The 18,206-nt window shown below is 51.1% G+C and overlaps 1 protein-coding gene and 1 pseudogene across 39 annotated transcripts in view; one reads left to right on the forward strand and one right to left on the reverse strand.

The window, feature by feature from the left end:
- The window catches only part of CACNA1C (calcium voltage-gated channel subunit alpha1 C), a 732,665-nt gene extending 714,767 nt beyond the window's left edge, over positions 1-17,898 (forward strand). For all 39 annotated transcript variants that reach the window (XM_032349974.1, XM_032350007.1, XM_032349985.1 and 36 more), the window contains 9 exons: positions 1,265-1,366; positions 3,916-4,043; positions 4,400-4,534; positions 5,979-6,331; positions 9,178-9,306; positions 12,638-12,744; positions 13,032-13,135; positions 14,986-15,321; positions 17,145-17,898. In XM_032349974.1, the coding sequence (XP_032205865.1) occupies positions 1,265-1,366; positions 3,916-4,043; positions 4,400-4,534; positions 5,979-6,331; positions 9,178-9,306; positions 12,638-12,744; positions 13,032-13,135; positions 14,986-15,321; positions 17,145-17,447 (1,697 nt within the window). In that variant the 3' untranslated portion in view covers positions 17,448-17,898. The remainder of the gene's footprint in view (positions 1-1,264; positions 1,367-3,915; positions 4,044-4,399; positions 4,535-5,978; positions 6,332-9,177; positions 9,307-12,637; positions 12,745-13,031; positions 13,136-14,985; positions 15,322-17,144) is intronic.
- On the reverse strand, positions 10,086-10,699 carry LOC116594497 (annotated as a pseudogene).
- Positions 17,899-18,206: the final 308 nt, after the last annotated feature.

Raw genomic sequence — 18,206 nt, forward strand, 5'->3', positions numbered from 1 at the left:
GTTCACAGCATTGGTGTGTGCTTTCTCCCAGGCCACAGCAGTCCCCTCTCATTCCTCTGCTCTCAACTAGGGACAACTTTCTACTTTTATCTTTTGACTTCCTTCATGTAGTACTTTTTTTTATTCATTTTGTTTTTATCTTGTATTGAAGTATAATTGACACATAACATTAGTTTCAGATGTACAACATAATAAACCACATTTATATATATTAAGAAAAGATCACCACAGTAAATCTGATTAATGTCCGTCACCATATATAGTTACAATTTTGTGTGTGATGAGAACTTACTTTCTTGACAACTATCAAATGTGCAGTATGGTTTTATTAACCATAGTCATCATGCTGTACATTGCATCCCATGATTTACTTATTTTCTAACTGGAATTTGCACCTGAGAACTCTCTACTTTTAAAGAGTTCATGTGATTAGGTCAGGTGCATCTAGATAATCTCCCCATCTTAAGGCGATCTAATCATAGGGGTAAAAATCCATCGTAGTCCAGGGACCGTGGACACACCAAGGACAATGCAGGGTGTGTATAGATTGGTGCTGGTGGGAGACAGCTCCGGGGGTCTTAGACTACTGCCCACCGCACCTTTTCTTACAGCTGCTATATGACCACTGTCCCAGAGGCTGCACAGGATAGGCATCAATTTAGGTGGTAAAAACTGGAGAAAGCAGACCCAGAGAAGCTCCAAAACAGAACCCCGTGTGTTTTGATTCCTGCTTCTACACTGAGGTTTTGCCACCTGTTCCCCACTGGAGACATAGCAAAGAGCTTTGACACTAAGGTCCCCCTGTGTACAGATGCTTTGTTTGGGGGAAAATTTGATCACCCATGGAGCCCCGTGAGAAGTGCCATGCACAAAGCAGCCCCTCTTGCTCTCCAGCAGGTGGCCTTTGAGCTCAGCTGAGTCAGGCTGTCTGGTCCTCCTCAAAGGCCACTCACAAGGAAGGAGCATGTGGAGATGAAGGATTGCCACTGGTGGTCTGAGCAGCAGGCAGGGAGGAAGGGAAAAAGGACGGCACTGGACAGGAATGGAGGGAGGGGGAATAAAGCATGGACAGCAATACAAAGAAAAAGAAGGTGGAGGTGACATTCAGCAGACTGGAGACAAAGAAAGTGAAGCTGATGGACCAGGGCTTTCTGTGGGGCTGCAGCTTCCCACTCTGAGCAGGGGTTCCACCCCATGGGTCCCTCTGGGGTGGACCTTCAAGGGGCTGATGACCATTTTCAGCCTCATATCTCCCTCCCCTCAGGGAACCTAGAACAAGCCAATGAGGAACTGCGGGCCATAATCAAGAAGATCTGGAAGCGGACCAGCATGAAGCTGCTGGACCAAGTGGTGCCCCCAGCAGGTGGTAAGTACTCCCAGGACCTCCACACCCATGACTCTTGCCTGGTTCCTGAGTACATGAGGCTCATGAGAAGCCTGCTTTCCCCACCCCACTCTGCCTCTCCTGTGGGTCTTGAAGGCCCTATTGGTTGGAAGGGCTGAGGGTGCCACACCTTCACAAACTCAGATACAGGATATCAGACTGGAAACCTGGTCCAATCATAACATTTCACAGACCAGACAAGGCCCCTTGATGCTTAGAATTTTGGCAAAATTTTCAAGGAAACTCTGCAAAGTATAGGTTTCCCCCGTAAATTAGTAGGCTCGTTGCTCTGGAAGTAATGGGGACCTGGAAAAAGAATCCCCTGAGATCCCTCTTGGTTGAAATCTTTTTGTCTTATCTAGAGTAGTGTTTCTCTACCCTCTCAAACCCACAACCCCCTTTCATAGCAAATAGTTTATAATGCCCCTACTATTATCCTAAATGAAAATAACTTTCCTACAGCTATAATTTCCAAAATATTAATATAACACTTTAACTTGGGACACGTGGGTGGCTCAGTCAGTTAAGAGTCTGCCTTTGGCTCACGTCATGATTCCAGGGTCCTGGGATCAAGCCCCACTTCAGGCTCCCTGCTCCCCCTCCCGCCCATGCTCTCTTTCTCTCAACTAAATAAATAAAATCTTTTATATATATTTATATATATATATATATATATATATATATATATAACTTTAATATAAAATACATTAAAGTCAAATACTTTTCAATATATATATGCTCAGGCACTATGGGTTATGGCACTGTACCAGAAGTTATAGTTAACTGATAAAATACTTTCATGCATCCACTTATGATGAATAAGTCTGTGTTTAAAGGAACTAAGACAATATTGACTATTGTTGACATTTTGTATTTGTCATTTTGAAGTAAGGGATAACTAAATATATTAAATTATATACACATGTGTATGTATACATATGTATATGCACAAACATAGAACAAATACAGACTAATATAAGCGTGTCAGATGCAACAGGTGACTCAGATACTACAAGGGGCATTGCCATCAGGGATTCAATTTTCCAAAATGTAAAGCCCTCTTGGTCAAGTGCAAACAAAGGAAAATATGGTTTCCTGTCAATTTACCTAGCAGATATATACCTGGAAATTCTGGATATATTAAAACCAGGCAAAAAATATTATTTTCTGTTCATATGTAAAATGAAGTTAGGTTCTTAGCTCAGGTCATTATAAACAGGTCCTTTCCCCACATGGACATCTAGCCAAGTGCAGATGTTTGCAAAACATGCCTGTGTTTTAAGGGACACATCTGGAACCACCCAATGCCTGTAGCACACTGGGACAATCAGGAATGTCCCCATATTCCCAAAACACTCCTTAAAATGGGACATCAGCCCTGTTAAGAATCACTTCCCAAAGGGAAGCAGCCCAGGGAAGTGTCACCTAGACGGGCCACGCCCCATGAGATGTTTTGCATACCTTATTTAATCCTTATAAAATTGCTGTGAAGTTTGCTCAAGAAACTGAAGTTCTTAGAAGCTATGTAGCTGACCCAGGGCTATCAGGTGAGTACCTGGCAGATTCAAAATTCAAACCCAGGTCTGGGGGACACCAGAACACCAGGCTCTTTCTGCCCTGTGGCTCTTGCTGACTGGCTAGACGGGGAAATTGTGTTTCCTCTCCCACAAGGGAATGAGGTATTCGCCAGGTAGAAGGTCACCACTGGTGGACTTGGCTATTCTTAAGGGAAAGCTAGAAGTAGGAGAATCATCACAGGCCCCTATGCCTAACCTACCAGCTGTCTCCTGGGGCCATTTCCCTCAGAAGAAGAAGATGGAGCCAAGAGGCAATGTTCTCCTTGGAAACTCTTCTGTTTCTCCACCTCCTGGTTCATTCCCAACACAGAGGCTGACTATGCCATGTGTAACTTGGGGGTCTAGCCCAGCAGGGACCCAGCCAAACCACATGGTAAGAAAACCCAATCTGTCTGGTTGAAAACGAAACCCAAACTTAAAGAAAGGTGTTCCTTCCACCAAACTCCATCTTAAACCAGAACAGTTTGCACTTAGGGGACTGATCAATTTATGATGGGCACCTCAAGTTTTGGAATCAAATATAAATTAGTTAACAATGTCAGTTTTCTTTTTTAACTTTGTAAAGCTTTTTTCTAAAGCAAGGTGGGAAATAATTTTGATAATAGGCTGCTTCTACTGTTAAAAAAAAAAAAAAAAAGAGGAGCTAAGAATATTTTTGCTTATTTGCAGAAAGCATTTGCAGAAAGACTCTCTGGAAAAATACTCCAGAAGCTAATTTTAGAAAGGTTATCTATTAAAAGGTAGTAACTTAGCAGATGGAGGAGGGGTGAGAGAGAGACTTTTCACTGTACACCTTGTAATATATTTTTGCCTTTCTAAACCATGTGAATGGCTTAAAAAAAAAAAAAAACTTTAAAAAAAGTTTAAAAAACTTCAGAAAACTTGGATGCTGGGGGGATAAAAAGCTGAATTCTCCCCTTTACCTCCCTTCTGTCTTCTCTTCTCCTGTCTCAGATGACGAGGTCACAGTTGGCAAGTTTTATGCTACTTTCCTGATCCAAGAGTACTTCCGGAAATTCAAGAAGCGCAAAGAGCAGGGCCTGGTGGGCAAACCCTCCCAGAGGAACGCCCTATCCCTGCAGGTAAAGGACAAGAATGGGGGTCCACACAATAAGGAAGGGCTTGGTCACCTTCTTCTGACATCTGGCCTGGGGTTGTCTCTCAGCAGTGGGCTGGAGGCCAGTTCCCTCCAGAAGGAAACTTTTGGAGAGCTCCAGGCCTTTCCAAATGTGTGTGTATGTGAGGGTGCGATACACTGCCTCCCACACACTCTGCCTTCCCTAGTCCTGCCTGCTTCACAGCCCCTTCTAACAGGCCTTTATGCTTCCTGGGTGGAGAAATGGATTCTCGCAGTCTGACACAGATAAGCCCTTGGCAGGCGTGCCTGCCCTACGGAGAGGCTGTGGGTCAAGCAGCTGGGTGTCCCTCTGGGTTTCAGGCTGGCTTGCGCACGCTGCATGACATCGGGCCTGAGATCCGACGGGCCATTTCTGGAGATCTGACGGCTGAGGAGGAGTTGGACAAGGCCATGAAAGAGGCTGTGTCTGCTGCCTCTGAAGATGACATCTTCCGGGTAGGTGGACGCCGCAGGAGCACTCTCTTACCTTTACAAGTCCAGCTGGAGGCAAGAGGGTGGGCTGCCTTTCTGCCAAGAAAATCCAGGGAGAAAGTCCTGAGTTCTCTGGCAGATTCCAAGCTCTTCCAACTCAGCTACTTCCTATACCTCTACCTTCTCCAAGTCTGACTCTATCTCAAGCTTGGGCTCTCGGGACATGTTCCCTAGGAGAACCTTCTACATTAGAAACTGCAAAGCCATGGGGCCCCTTTTGGCCACATCTAACCTGCAAACCTATTATTCAGAAATATGGCACATTCAACTAAAAACCTAGACCTTTGACTTCTCTTTAAAAAATCAGAGGCTCTGGCTTATGTTCCCACATGGCAGCAGGGGAGTGGAGCCCAGGGGCAACTGTCTTCTTGAGAGAAAGCCTGTGTTTTCCCAGACACAAAAGTCCCCTCCGGCCTTCCTTCCCTCTCCTTTCCTGGCTATGGAGGCTGAGCATCCATTCTCAGTGGACCCCAAACCTGACTCTGCCAGAATAGTGCAATGCTTGTATCCCACTCTCGCCCTTCAGTCGTCCCTGCTTATCCCCAAAGGTATTTGGCTAAAATCCCTCCAGAGTGAGGGAGAAGCCACCAAGCAGTATCATGCTGGGGGCCCTCTCAGCTGCCCCTGCCAGCCCCCACACAGGGGTCCTGAGCTGTGGAGACACCGGGAGGGAGGACGGCCTGCCCTGCCTGCGGCTGCCCTGTCATCACCATACTCATCCTCATCACTGTGAAATGTCTGTCACCGAATGGCCTCAGGGACACAGCACCAGGCTAACACTGCCCCAGCAAGACCCCACAGACCAACTTACAGACAGCAACATGCCCACTCGCTCCAGGACAAGGAAACAATGTTGGAGAAAAACACTGGGTCCTGATTTGAAATCTCTAAGAATCGCCCCGGAGGAAAGAAGCCCATAATATAATTAATGGAGTCAATGCCTCCTCCTTATTTCCAAATCCCTTTTGGCCAATGTCATTTCTAGTTCAGTGAGCCAGTTGGACCCCCATTTTTTAAAGTTCTCGTTGGAATCTCGTGGTCCCTTTCCCCAGCCCTCACAGCTGCCAAGCAGAGCGAAGGCTGCGGCCAAGGATTGCCGTCCTGCGCTGCTCCTGGAGATTTGATCCCAGTCCTCGGGGGGTTCATTAGAAAGTCCCAGGGCAGCAGCCTTCCTGCCTGACTGGTCCTGCCCCTCACCCGTCCCCCAGCAGAGTCAGAGGGGACTGTCCAGGTCCCTCCCTCTCCGGCTTCCAGGCCACGTGGATGAGGAGTTCCCCGTGGGCCGCGTGTCGCTGCCCGGCGTGGCTGCGCTCTCTGGAAGGCGGACAGCCTTCCGTGGCTTGGCCTAGAGAAGGAGAGGTAGCGACAGGGCTTTCTCCTCCATCCACCCCTCCCGTCTCGCCTACAGAGGGCCGGTGGCCTGTTCGGCAACCACGTCAGCTACTACCAAAGTGACGGCCGGAGCGCCTTCCCCCAGACCTTCACCACCCAGCGCCCACTGCACATCAACAAGGCGGCTAACAGCCAAGGCGACACCGAGTCGCCATCCCACGAGAAACTGGTGGACTCCACTTTCACCCCCAGCAGCTACTCATCCACTGGCTCCAACGCCAACATCAACAATGCCAACAACACTGCCCTGGGCCGCTTCCCCCGCCCCGCTGGCTACCCCAGCGCAGTCAGCACCGTGGAGGGCCACGGGCCCCCCTTGTCTCCTGCCGTCCGGGTACAGGAGGCCGCATGGAAGCTCAGCTCCAAGAGGTAAGCAGGAGGGTGGGGCACCAGGGCCCGTGCACAGGGGCCCCACATGCTCCAGCCCTGAGTAGATGGGGGGTGGAGTTTGGCCCACAGGCCTACCACTCACCCCCTCGAGCAGGGCTGGAGGCTGCGGCCCCAGACCCCATCAAGAGATAGGCCAGTGCTACCTCCCATTCTTGCCCTTGATTACATGTGGCAGTCACACCTGGGGAAGGCAGCACAGCCCCAGTGGCTATCTAGTGTCCTGACCACACCTCTGGATGGAGCCTCTTGTGCTCTTTCTGTTACCCAGGCAGAGGAGCCCAGACCCCTGACCCCCAGCATCCTGGCAACACAACAGACCGTTCCCCCAGCCTTTCCCACATCTGCACAAGCCTGGCCTTTGACTGGAGCTACCACGTCTTCTTCACACCCTTCTCCACCCTCTTGGGAGGAACACTTTGGTGGTGGGAGGCCCTTCACCATAGCTCTTGCCCACTCTGCCCCCGTGCGGGATCGTTCCTGGTAGTTTGCTCTCCCACTGCCTGACGCATGCTTTTCTCCCTACCTTCTGCTCCTTGGGGCTCTGGGATCCACTGTTATGGTATACCAGGGTGATAAGCACCCACGTGCTCTGGGCCTCCGGAAACACAGCATGGGCCTAAAGGATCTCCTCCCTGTTTCTGTCAACAGCTCTGGGTTTCCAAAGCCAGGTGGGAGAGGACTTGCCTCCCCGCCACCGTGCCCCCTCACCCTTAGTGGACAGCACCCCCACCACAGCAGGCTGGGCAGATCACCCACATGCCATGTTCTTGGGCAAATCTCTCAGGCTCACGACCTTAGAAAATAATCACGATGTGTGAGCATCTTTCTGGACAAGTGTCCTGAAGCTTCTTTCATCTAAGGAGCTTGCCTATCTGCCCCCCAGTTTTCACTTCCCTTCTTAACACCCACTTTCAAGTGGCCCCGTGGACGCCTGTGTGGCCTGGGCCTTTAACAGTGTCTGATAACAGCCAAGTCCGATTGGCCATCAGTCTACCTCACTGCATGGAAGAATGGCTGGTGAACCCACTCAAAAGCAATGTCGGGTGAGTCTTTCTACTCAAGAGATGTCTACCGAGGCCTTCTATACACAATACAGCATGCCAGCTCTGGATTTTATATGCTGACCTGAAAGGTTAGCTTGCACAGGGGAGTATCAGAGTTCAAGTGGCTGGCCCATGTGTGTCTCAGCAGCCCCTCGCTTTCCCGAAAACTTCCTACAACTCTTAGGTACTCAGTCCTAGTGTCACGTTCTCCCTTGCTCCCCTTACCCAAACCTCTTCTTTAGGAAGGTTCATTGGGTCCATCCTTAGCATCTCAGGGTGAGCTAATACCTCCTTCAGAGCATATTTTTCTCTGAAAACGTGTTCTGTATTAAATGAATGGAGAGTGGAGGTAGGGAGAAACATCAGGGGATTTTCCTCCTCTCCCCACCGGCACCTCTGTCCCTCCCCCAAGGCCTAGCCCATAGCAAATGCTCCCCAAATACTGGCTCCCTCCTTCCCAGCACAGTGGGAAAAGTGACCCTCAAGGCAGTAAGCTTCAGCTTGGTGAGGACGAACAAGTCAAGCAAAGTTGCAGCTCTGGGGTCTCAGCCTTCGTGCCGCAGCTCAAGGCTAAGTGCCGGGGCTCGAGGACCAGCCTTGCTCTTGCGGGGACGGGCCAGCATGTCTTGCGCACAGTGGCCCCCAGGAAGTGGTGTTGTCTGCCTGCCGCCATTCTCCGTCTCCAGCTCATCTCATTGTGCCTCCTCCCAGCGCCTGTCACTCCCCTCTCTTCCCACCCCACCCACATTCCATCTGTCCTTACCGCAGGATGGGCCATCCCTGGCTAGGGCCTGCTCCCGAGAAGCGGGTAGGTACCCGGGAGGGTAGCTTCCTGAGTCACCCCAGCTCACAGGCCCTGGTCAGATCAGGGTGCTGATCCAGCACTCGGCCCTGAGAGGATTAACTGAGCTCTTGCCCTCATGTCTTCCTGGGTTTGGGGGTAAAGCGGGTTCCGTCATTCAGGATCTATAGGAAGAAAGACTGAGGGAAGTATTGAGAGGCACAGACAGGAAAAGGGAGAACATCCAGGCCAGAGCTAAGAAGACGCCAGTCCGGAGGGTGAGCAGAATCATCCGGGACACACCCAGTAGGGGAGGGTCTCAAGCTCAGCAGGGACTCAGGCTCACTGCCCAGGAGAGCAAACCCGTCAGCGTGAGGCTTCTTGTCCGTACTGTCACTCCAAGGAACCCATGTCAAACCCAAAGGCATGGCAAACTGTGACCCCAGGAACTTCCCGGCTCTGCCCAACCCGCACCCAAAGGCCTGGCTCTCTTTAGCAGAGGGAGAGGACAGCCCTCTCAGGACCCACCCCAACCTATACAGAGCAGCCTAGGCCCCTGTTCTAAAAGCTGCTCCTTCCCACCTTTTAAAACCACATCTCATCTGTTACTTCATTTGTTACTCATGACGAGCTTCTGAGTCAAGCAGGGCCTACACTACTCCAGTTTCATTGAGAGGGATAGAGGCATGGGGGTAGGGGGGCAGTGACTCGTGCCAGAGGGCAACTGAACTGGGGTCAGAACTCAGACCTCCTTGGGTCCCAGCCCAGAGCTGCTTGTTCTGCACGGACTCCTGATCTGGATCTTACTGTTTCCCTGGCTCTGCTGCTGTGTCAGCAACTATGGGAGGAAGAGGCCACAGAGGTTGTGCGTGCGTGAGTGGGCACGGGTGTGTGTGTGCTCACTGTGTGAGTGCGTGTGTGTGGTGTGTGATGCCTTGCCTGCTGAGGGAACGATGAGGTTCGCAGCTTCTGACTTCGTTTCTCCCCCTTGGATGCTTCAGGTGCCACTCCCGGGAGAGCCAGATCGCCATGGTGTGTCAGGAGGAGGTCTCTCAGGACGAGACCTATGAGGTGAAGCTGAGCGAGGACACAGAGTACTGCAGCGAGCCCAGCCTGATCTCTACAGAGCTGTGAGTGCTGCTGCCCTCGCCGCACGCCAGCCTCTGGGGGTGAAGGGTAGCTCCCTTAGAATCCCTCCTCTGGGCAGGACTTGCAGAAGGGGAGACCACACATAAGAAGAATGCCTGCAAAGCGCCTGTCACCTCATGAGGGACATGGATGCATGCCCCCACCCACACACGTACAGACGTGTACACACACACATATACACACATATACACACACGGTCCCTGGATTAGTTTGACCTTTCCTCATGATATGGTGCTTTCAGGAAGACTTCAAAACATTGTCTCATAAACTTTTTTTTAACTGAAACCAGCTGTCATAAATATATTTTATAGTGAGATTCAGTGCACACACACACACACACACACACACGCACCTATTAGCAAATAAATGTTCATGAAACTACTTATAATAAAGCCAGCCAGCAGAGGGCACTGTTGGCAAACAGTGGCTGAGATTTTGTCAGTGCTGGAATTTTTGAGAAGGGTTTTTTAACTGCAAGTCGAGACCCACTAGAAGGCTGTGACATTTACTTAATTATGGTCACCACTTTTTTTTATATTAATGTTTTGTTGAAAAAGGTACATGAAAAACACCCATGTACACAGCCCCAGGTGGACATAACAAGCAAGCCTCCTCATACCTTCTTCTGTCTCACAAAAGCTTGACTTCTCTGGAGTCTTGCCTTGCCCATTCCAGCAACGGTGTCCCAGTTCACTTGGTTCCTTTTCCTGCAGCCTCAAAATAAAATCAAACTCCTGTCGGGTCAGGGAGCCTCTGGCAAGTGGAGAGAGCCCTATTTTTTAAGGGACCTCCAGGGGCTTTGTGAGCTTGGGGATGGGTTTTGAGCTCAGGCACCAGGGTCATGAAATAACTTCATCATCTGAACAAACCATACATTGACCTTGAGCCATTTGGGGTTGTCTTCTTTGCTGGATGGATCATAATGGGAATTATTTTTCTCAAACTGTGTGTGGTCTGAGGAAGCCTCCCTCTCAAGCTTCCCAAGTCCTTTGAGGCCTGGTTCTTCGCAGTTGCTCTGGTAGAAGCCTTCCTCCGCCCACTTCAGGGTCCCAGGAAGTTCTGGGGCTGGGAGTTGCGAAGGTCATCCCAGTATACTGTCTGCTCGGGCTGGGCTCTAAGATCCCCAGCCCTGAACTTCACCTCTACACTTTTGTCTAGTGGGCTCCCTGGCTCTGACCTCATCAGTCAGTAACTGCTTAGATTCTTCCCACCATTTTTAGAGGCTGAAGCCTCCTGAGGGCTGGAGTTATCCACTGAGTTGATGCCCCCAACTGGGTTCTCAGTATTGGTACGTCTTCCTACTAGTCCCTTCTTGTCCGGCCCAGCAGGCTCGACAGCCCCAGTCAGCCTCTTCCATGGTCCAGGCATGGTTTCCCTGCAGGCCTGAAGAGCAGAGGATTCTGGAATTAACCGAGACGTATGAGAGGCAACTCTGTGTCTGCCCCCAGAGTCCTCCCCGCAGGGTCCGGAAGGCCAGGCCGTGATAAGCGCTTTAAAAGACAGAACAGCATAATACAGAATAGCATAAGTTAGAATAAGGCAATAGATAATCGTGTATCCAATGTCACAGGGGTATTATTTAGTGAAATATTTGTTTAATTGTCTACATATGTGGGTGTGTATGTGTGTGTGTATGCGTGTGTGTATTCAGTCTCATAAAATGTATTTCTTCAAAAAGCTTAAGGTGCATTGTTTTAGAAGCTTTCCTAAAAGCACCTTCTAATAAGGAAGGACCAGCCCCTCAGCGTTTTGATTTTTAGAGACTCCAAATATTTACATGGCCACATACCCTAGAAATCAGGGAAAACATATGCTTCCATCCATTTTGGTTCTTGTGCATCCAGGCACTCTGCTAGATCGTGACTAAACCAGTCTCGGCACTTAAAGATATTTTACAAACCAGTAATTGTCTCAGATGAGGGAAAAAACATGGAGACATTCACTCACAGAGTGATACAAGCAATGAAAGGGACGGACCTTCAGAGGAGGTAGAGGTCAGAGTGACCATAACAGACTCCTGGCACAAGATCCAACAGAAACTGGGTCTTCAAGAGTGGGTACAGTTTGGAGAAGAAGAAAATGCAATAAGGAAAGCTTACCACGTTGAAAATGAAAGGAAAGGTTTAGAGGTTTTCTGGTCAGAAATTTTCCTGCATGTGTACCAAGGATCGAAGCCAGTATGCTCGAAGCAGGGAAGGCTGCACATTCTCTGTCCTCAAAGCATGTGGAGTCACACCAGGGACAGTCCGGGGCCTCATCTGTAGAACGAAGGGGTTAGAAAGCCTTGGTCTTCTTGGCCTGCAGGCTATTCCTCCTGCAGACTGTGAAAGCAATTTAGCAGATTGCAACTGACATTATTTAGTGAAATAGACTAGACTAAAGTAGAATAGAAACCACCAGAGGACAAGGCATGCAAAAAAGGTTAAGTATGGCTCGTGAAGTTGAGTTCTATTAGGTGTGTATGTAAATGGGATGATGTCCGGTCTCTTTCTCACGGTGAGTCCCATCCAGAATGACTACTCATCCCGTCACTGGGTAGACAGATGCCCCTGAAGGCCCCTTACAGCTCTGCTCTCCATTGACTGGCTGACTGGAGGTTTGTCCGTACATAGCTGTTGAAGTGTTTTGATGATGAAGGTGGGCAGGCAGGGAGAAATGAGGGACAGGGGGAGAAGTTTGGGCTGAAGTCGGGAGTGGTCATGGTAAAATAGCATGGAGCCTAGGCTCTTCCTGGAAAGACTCCTGTGGACCTAAAATTTTTTGCCAACTTGCTCACCAACTTTGACTCAAGAGTGCCTCTACTGCTGTAAATCAGAAATGTGAGGCTTCTGAGCCAAGAAGCTGTGGATGGGGAGTTGGAAACTTCTGTGACAGGAGGAGCCTGGGGTGCTGGGAGCTGGGGTGGTGAGTTCCTGCTGCCCACTTCCCAAACCTTTATGGAAGCACAAAGCAGGGGTTTCCTTCATTAAGGAAAAAAGCAAACTGGGGCCCCTGGGTGGCTCAGTCATTAAGGGTCTGCGTTCAGCTCAGGTCATGATACCAGGGTCATGGGATCGAGTCCCATATTGGGCTTCCTGCTCAGCGGGAAGCCTCCTTCTCTCCCCACCCCACCCCCTTTTGTGTTCCATCTCTCTCACTCTCTCTCTCTGCCTCTGTCAAATAAATAAATTAAATCTTTAAAAAGAAAAAGAAAGAAAGAATGAATGAAAGAAAAGAAGAAGAAAAAAGCAAACTGACTTTAGGGGGTGGCACTGTCCTTATGGGGTGGCCCTTCCTGACCCCACAAATAAGCCCCAGAGTTCTCTGTTCCAGGCTCTCCTATCAGGATGATGAAAACCGGCAATTAACACCGCCTGAGGAGGACAAGAGAGACATCCGGCAATCTCCAAAGAGGGGTTTCCTCCGCTCTGCCTCACTAGGTAAATACTAACACCTCTCTCTCTCCAGGTGTGACGGGCCAGGGACTCGGGTGATTGGCTGCAACAGCCCCACGCAGGGGCTGGGAAGATTTCCCGAGCAGTGAGACGGGATTCCCAGGGCAGGGCTTGCGGAGATGGGACGCATCCACATGCTGTGGGAGGCAAATGGTAGGGAGGAGGTTACTCCAGGCCACTCACACCGCTCCTTGTACCCCTCAGAGTCTGAGCCTCACAGAACTAGGTCCCCTTTCCTGGTGCTGATCACAGTTCTTTGGCTGGCTTTGCAGGTCGAAGGGCCTCCTTCCACCTGGAATGTCTGAAGCGACAGAAGAATCAAGGCGGAGACATCTCTCAGAAGACAGTCCTGCCCTTGCATCTGGTTCATCATCAGGTAGCCCAGACTTTCAGAGGCATCACTGGGCAGCACCCGGCAGGCTACACAACCCCCCATGATTGTAGCAAATCCCAAGACCCCACTCAGTCCTCCCTGTCTTGGATCCTAGCCCCTGGCCCTAACAGCCCCAAAAGAGGGGGCTCGTCCATGCCAGTGAGAACCTTAACAAGGTCTGTCGTTTCGGGAGGGGGGACACCTAGGAAATACTGGTGAGAAGGAGCTCCTCACATGGTCCAGAAGGATCAGCAGCTCTAGGATTCTGTCTGACCTTTCTTCCTACAATGGCACAGACCTTCCCTCCACAGACATCAGCACCTAGAGTTGCAAGATACCTGGATATCTGGATATAGAAAAGATCAAAGAATCTGCCAGCGACATAATCAGGAAAACAAGTCCAGAGAAATCTGATAGTTGAAATAGCTCTTGGCATGGCTGACTCCAGCTGAGCCAGTGAAATCCAAGTCATCTGTATCTAACATATTCTCAGTATCTGAGAACAAATGGAAGCCCCAAAGAATCAAAGGCCAGTCCTTTATCTCTAGGAAAATTAGGGTCCAAATTTCCCAGAGTTTTTTCCTCTCCAAATGTATACTCCCTCACCACACACCTATGAATTAGATGATTTTTTTTTTAATACCCAAAGACACTCAACTGCCAATCAAAGCTTATAATAGGTGTAAGATGGCCAGTGTGGCTCAACTAAGCTGATATTATTTCAGCTCAAAGTATTCACCGTTTTGCTTAGCTTTTGTGGCATGGCCAGCATACAGGTGATTCCTACTGGGCTTTCTGGAATATTGAGCACAGCCTTATACTTCCCTCAGATCTCCAGGGAACGAGGGACCCCAGGTTGGGGTCCATCAAGAGCTGAGGGCAGAGGAGGCTGACAGGCTGGTTGGGATGGAAGGAGGGGGGACACTGGGTGTGCTCTTTTCTATTTTTAAAGATTTCTAAAAGTCCATTTCACCCATGTGTTCTTATCATGCTGCGGTCAAGAACCTCTTCTTTATTTACACCCCCCCCCCCACTTCGTGCATTTCCACTGCCCCCACCAACCCATGCTGCAGCGTTCCCGGCCCTCTACCTACCAGCTGGACTCTCCTACCGTCCAGTGCCACCCTCCCGCGGACACCAGCTCAGAGCTGGTCGTTGTGTCCTGCTGACAGGAGGCCCAGGCCCCAGCCTCAGGATTTTCAAGCATAGTGGGGGCCTGAGGACACAGTGTATAAATGGTTTAATCACAATACAGTGTAAGATACGAAAAGCAGTAAAATTTTTTAATTAAAAAAAATTTTTTTAATTAAAAAAAAAAAGCTCAGTTCAGAGAGGTGCTGAGTTGAAGATCAGCAGGACATGGTTCATGGCCTGATTAAGGGTAAAAATTAAAACTAAGTACGGGTTGTCTACATCTTTGTGGCGCATGGTGTCCTTGTCCACAGACCTTATGTCAAGCACACAAGACAGGGAGACAGAGGGGGCATCAGTGTCCTGGTTTCACAGACGATGAGGGCAGCATTCTTTCTAGACTACTGATGAGAAACCTAAAAGCCAGAGGATTGGCAGCTGCCCGGTGATAGGGCCGGCGCTGAGAAGGGGACGCTCTTGATTCCACTGCATCCCAGCTTTCCGAATTTAGAGAAGAAAGCGATCCCTTCAGACTGGCACGTTCACAAAATCTATTTTTGGGTGGCGGAAGCGAACGCAGCGTCTCAGGAAGGCGATGCGCGCGGGCTCCGGCAGGGTGGAACCCGCGGGGATTGGGGAGGCGGGGGCGGCGTTGGGCAGAAGCTGCTCAGAAAGCAGAGGCCCGCCCTTCCCGGTAACTCGTGCTCTTTGTGTGTCCACAGGCATTGGCAGTGGCGGGCCTGAGCCCCCTCCTCCAGAGAAGCCATTCCCCGAGCACGTTCCCCAGGCCGTGCGCCACGCCCCCAGCCACACCCGGCAGTCAAGGCTGGCCCCCGCAGCCCATCCCCACCCTGCGGCTGGAGGGGGCCGAGTCCAGCGAGAAACTCAACAGCAGCTTCCCGACCATCCACTGCAGCTCCTGGTCCGGGGAGCCCGCGCCCTGCGGTGGGGGCAGCAGCGCCCTGCGGAGAGCCCGGCCGGTGTCCCTCACTGTGCCCAGCCAGGCTGGGGCCCGGGGCCGGCCGTTCTACGGCAGTGCCAGCAGCCTGGTGGGAGCGGTAAGTGACCCTGGACCGCCTGGCTGGCGGGGGAGGGGAAAGCCCAGGGCAGCCCTGGGGGACTTCGCAGGAACAATTGGGACGGGAGTCTCTGGTCCTTTCTCCAGTGGAGTGCATGTCAACTCTCTTGGCCAGAAAGACTCTCACTCCCAGGAAGGAGGGCATGGTGTGCAGAAAATTGTGATCACACAAGATGCTAGAGGCTTCTGCTTGGGTAGGGCCTGCGCAGAGAGAGAAAGGACTGAGCAGCATATCCCTGCCGCAGGCCAGGAAATGTCCCCCTGGCCTCAGCTCCAGGGTACAGCCAGAGGGGAGCTCTGATTGCTCCAGGTGCAGGGGTGGGCTTGGGCTGTGTTGCACACAGAGAAAATTCAGGATCGGTGGTGCTCCAGCCTGGGAAGCATCAGAATAACGTGGGACGCTTTGGAAACCTAGGACACAGTAAATGGGTATTTTTTTAAAGCCCTTCAATGATCCTAATGCACAGCCAGGGTTGAGAATCACTATTCTAGAACAAGAATGCTTCCAGGTCCTCTATTCTCTGCCCTGGCCAGAGCATCTGGCCAATGTGTTCCTGGCACCACATTTTAGCAGACTTCAACAAATTAGAACAAGTCCAAAGGGACACAACAAAGGGTTGGCAAGGTCCCTAGAAGCGATCTTATATGAGTCCTGGTCGAGGGAGTCAGGAAAGCAGACAGGGAGTGAAGATGGCTTAGGAGGCCACAGTAGAAGATGGCTTAGGAGGACCTCTCTCGTAAGTTCCCTCATGTCCTGGGCAGGGGATCTCAAGTGCAGGATTGGAGCGACAGATCAACCTGACAATCAGGCAGATTTCAGATTCCATGAGGAAGACCTTTCCAACAGAGCTTTCCCAAAATGAGGAGGGTTTTCCCATAAAGTAGTGAGCCCACCATCACCTTGGTTATCCCCATTCAGTTGACAAATCCCAAATGAGTTCCAACCAGGTACAGGCACTGTTGTAGGTGTGGAAAACAACTGAGAAACAATTTCTGCTCTCAAGAGCCCATGCCAGGATGAGGAGAGACAGATCACAAATAAACATGAATGTAGTGTGTCCCACAGGGTGGGATCTCTGAAGAAAACTTAAGCAGGACAGGAAATAAAGAGTGATGGGAGCAGGGCAAATGGCCCTGGGAGAAAGGCATTCCAGGCTTCATTATTAATCCCCTGCCCTTGGCTCAGTAGCTGGTTTCCCCAGAGCCAGTCACTAAAGCAGCCACTAGGAAGGAGGGAGCAGCCCTGGGACCTTGGGCTGGCCCTTTGGAGCTGGAGCAGAGACAGGTGCAGACATGGTGTTTTGCACACATCCTACACCAGGATCCTCACCCCCACGAAAGCAGTCAGCCAGCAGTGGGCAAGGGGCACAAGTTAACAGTTTCCCCAAAGGAGAATGAAGATTTCTGGGCTAAAATAATATGGGGGCACTAAGGGTGCCAGAGAGGAGAAAATATAGGGCAGGCCAGGTTCTGCCTCGGCAGCACCCCCTTGGCCACTCTGTGAGCCAAATTTTCAGGTTTTGACAACAGTTTTTGAGTATCCCAGCCAAAACAGCTCTCCTCCAGCCTACACACCCCTGATTCCTTGGACAATGTTCCGGGTCACCTCCCTTCTGGGAGCACCCCTCCCCAACTCACCCCTCCCCACCCTCCCACGCCCACATGCGCTGGCGTGGGTACGCACACTCCCTTCCCAAAGTTCCCAGTCACAGGCCCCTTGCTCCAGCCCACAAGGAAAGAGTTGACTTCCAGGAATAACGTTCCTCTTCGGTTCTTCTTCATTGCCCCCTCTCCCCACTTCAGGTCTTGATTTCAGAAGGACTGGGGCAGTTTGCTCAAGATCCCAAGTTTATCGAGGTCACAACCCAGGAGCTGGCTGACGCATGTGACATGACCATAGAGGAGATGGAGAACGCCGCTGACAACATCCTCAGTGGGGGCGCCCAGCAGAGCCCCAACGGCACCCTACTACCTTTTGTTAACTGCAGGGACCCAGGGCAGGACAGAGCGGGGGGCCAAGAGGGCGAGAGCTGCACTGGGGCTCGGGCGTGTCGGAAGAGCGAGGAGGAGCGCCAGGACAGCAGAGCCCACGCCGGCAGCCTGTAGTTGCTAGGGCTGGGGAGACGCTGGGTTTTTTATTTGTTTCAATGTTCCTAATGGGTTCGTTTCAGAAGTGCCTCACTGTTCTCGTGACCTGGAGTTAACCGGAACAGCGTCTTCATTCATTTCGTTGGGACAAGACGCAGAGTTGGGTGGTGTGCAGAGTCTGTTTTCCGGGGGGAAAGAAGGCAGCAACCCCAGTTAGTGTTGTGTCCACAGAGGTAGAGTGGTGAGGAGGAGTGGAAGGATCAGGGAGGGAGAGAAAGAGAAGAGACGCCTGCCCTCCCCTCCGGGCATGAAGGAGAGCCTCAGCTTCCTGCGGTAGCCCTCACCAAAAGGACCCTATGTCAAACGGGTGTCTTTCAACTTTGCTTGTAAAAAAAAAAAAAAAATCATTTTGCACATATTCTGTATGAGCCTCACTGTCTCCATAGAGCCAGGGCCCTGTGGATTTGCAGAAGGAAGAAGGGTGTGACTTCAGCGAGGACCCAGCAGCGTCCTGGAGAGTGAAGAGTGAAGCAAGAGGCGGCGGCAGGAACCCCAACGGGGAGAGGAGTGCCACCGGCGGGTGGCAGCCTCAAGGCCAAGGCTCAGTGGCCACCGCCTCCCCCCCACCCACCCGTCTGTGTCCGTATCCCGGTACCTGCACAGGCCCACCGAGCTCCAGACCTGCGGCTAGGCCTACTTCGGGCGAGGGGGCGCTGGCACCGCCTGCCAGGGAAGGAGCAGCCCGCCCTTGACCAGACGAGGTGGTGCTGAGCTTCT

This window comes from Mustela erminea, chromosome 6 (assembly GCF_009829155.1).
Source record: "Mustela erminea isolate mMusErm1 chromosome 6, mMusErm1.Pri, whole genome shotgun sequence".
NCBI classification, from domain to species: Eukaryota; Metazoa; Chordata; class Mammalia; order Carnivora; family Mustelidae; genus Mustela; species Mustela erminea.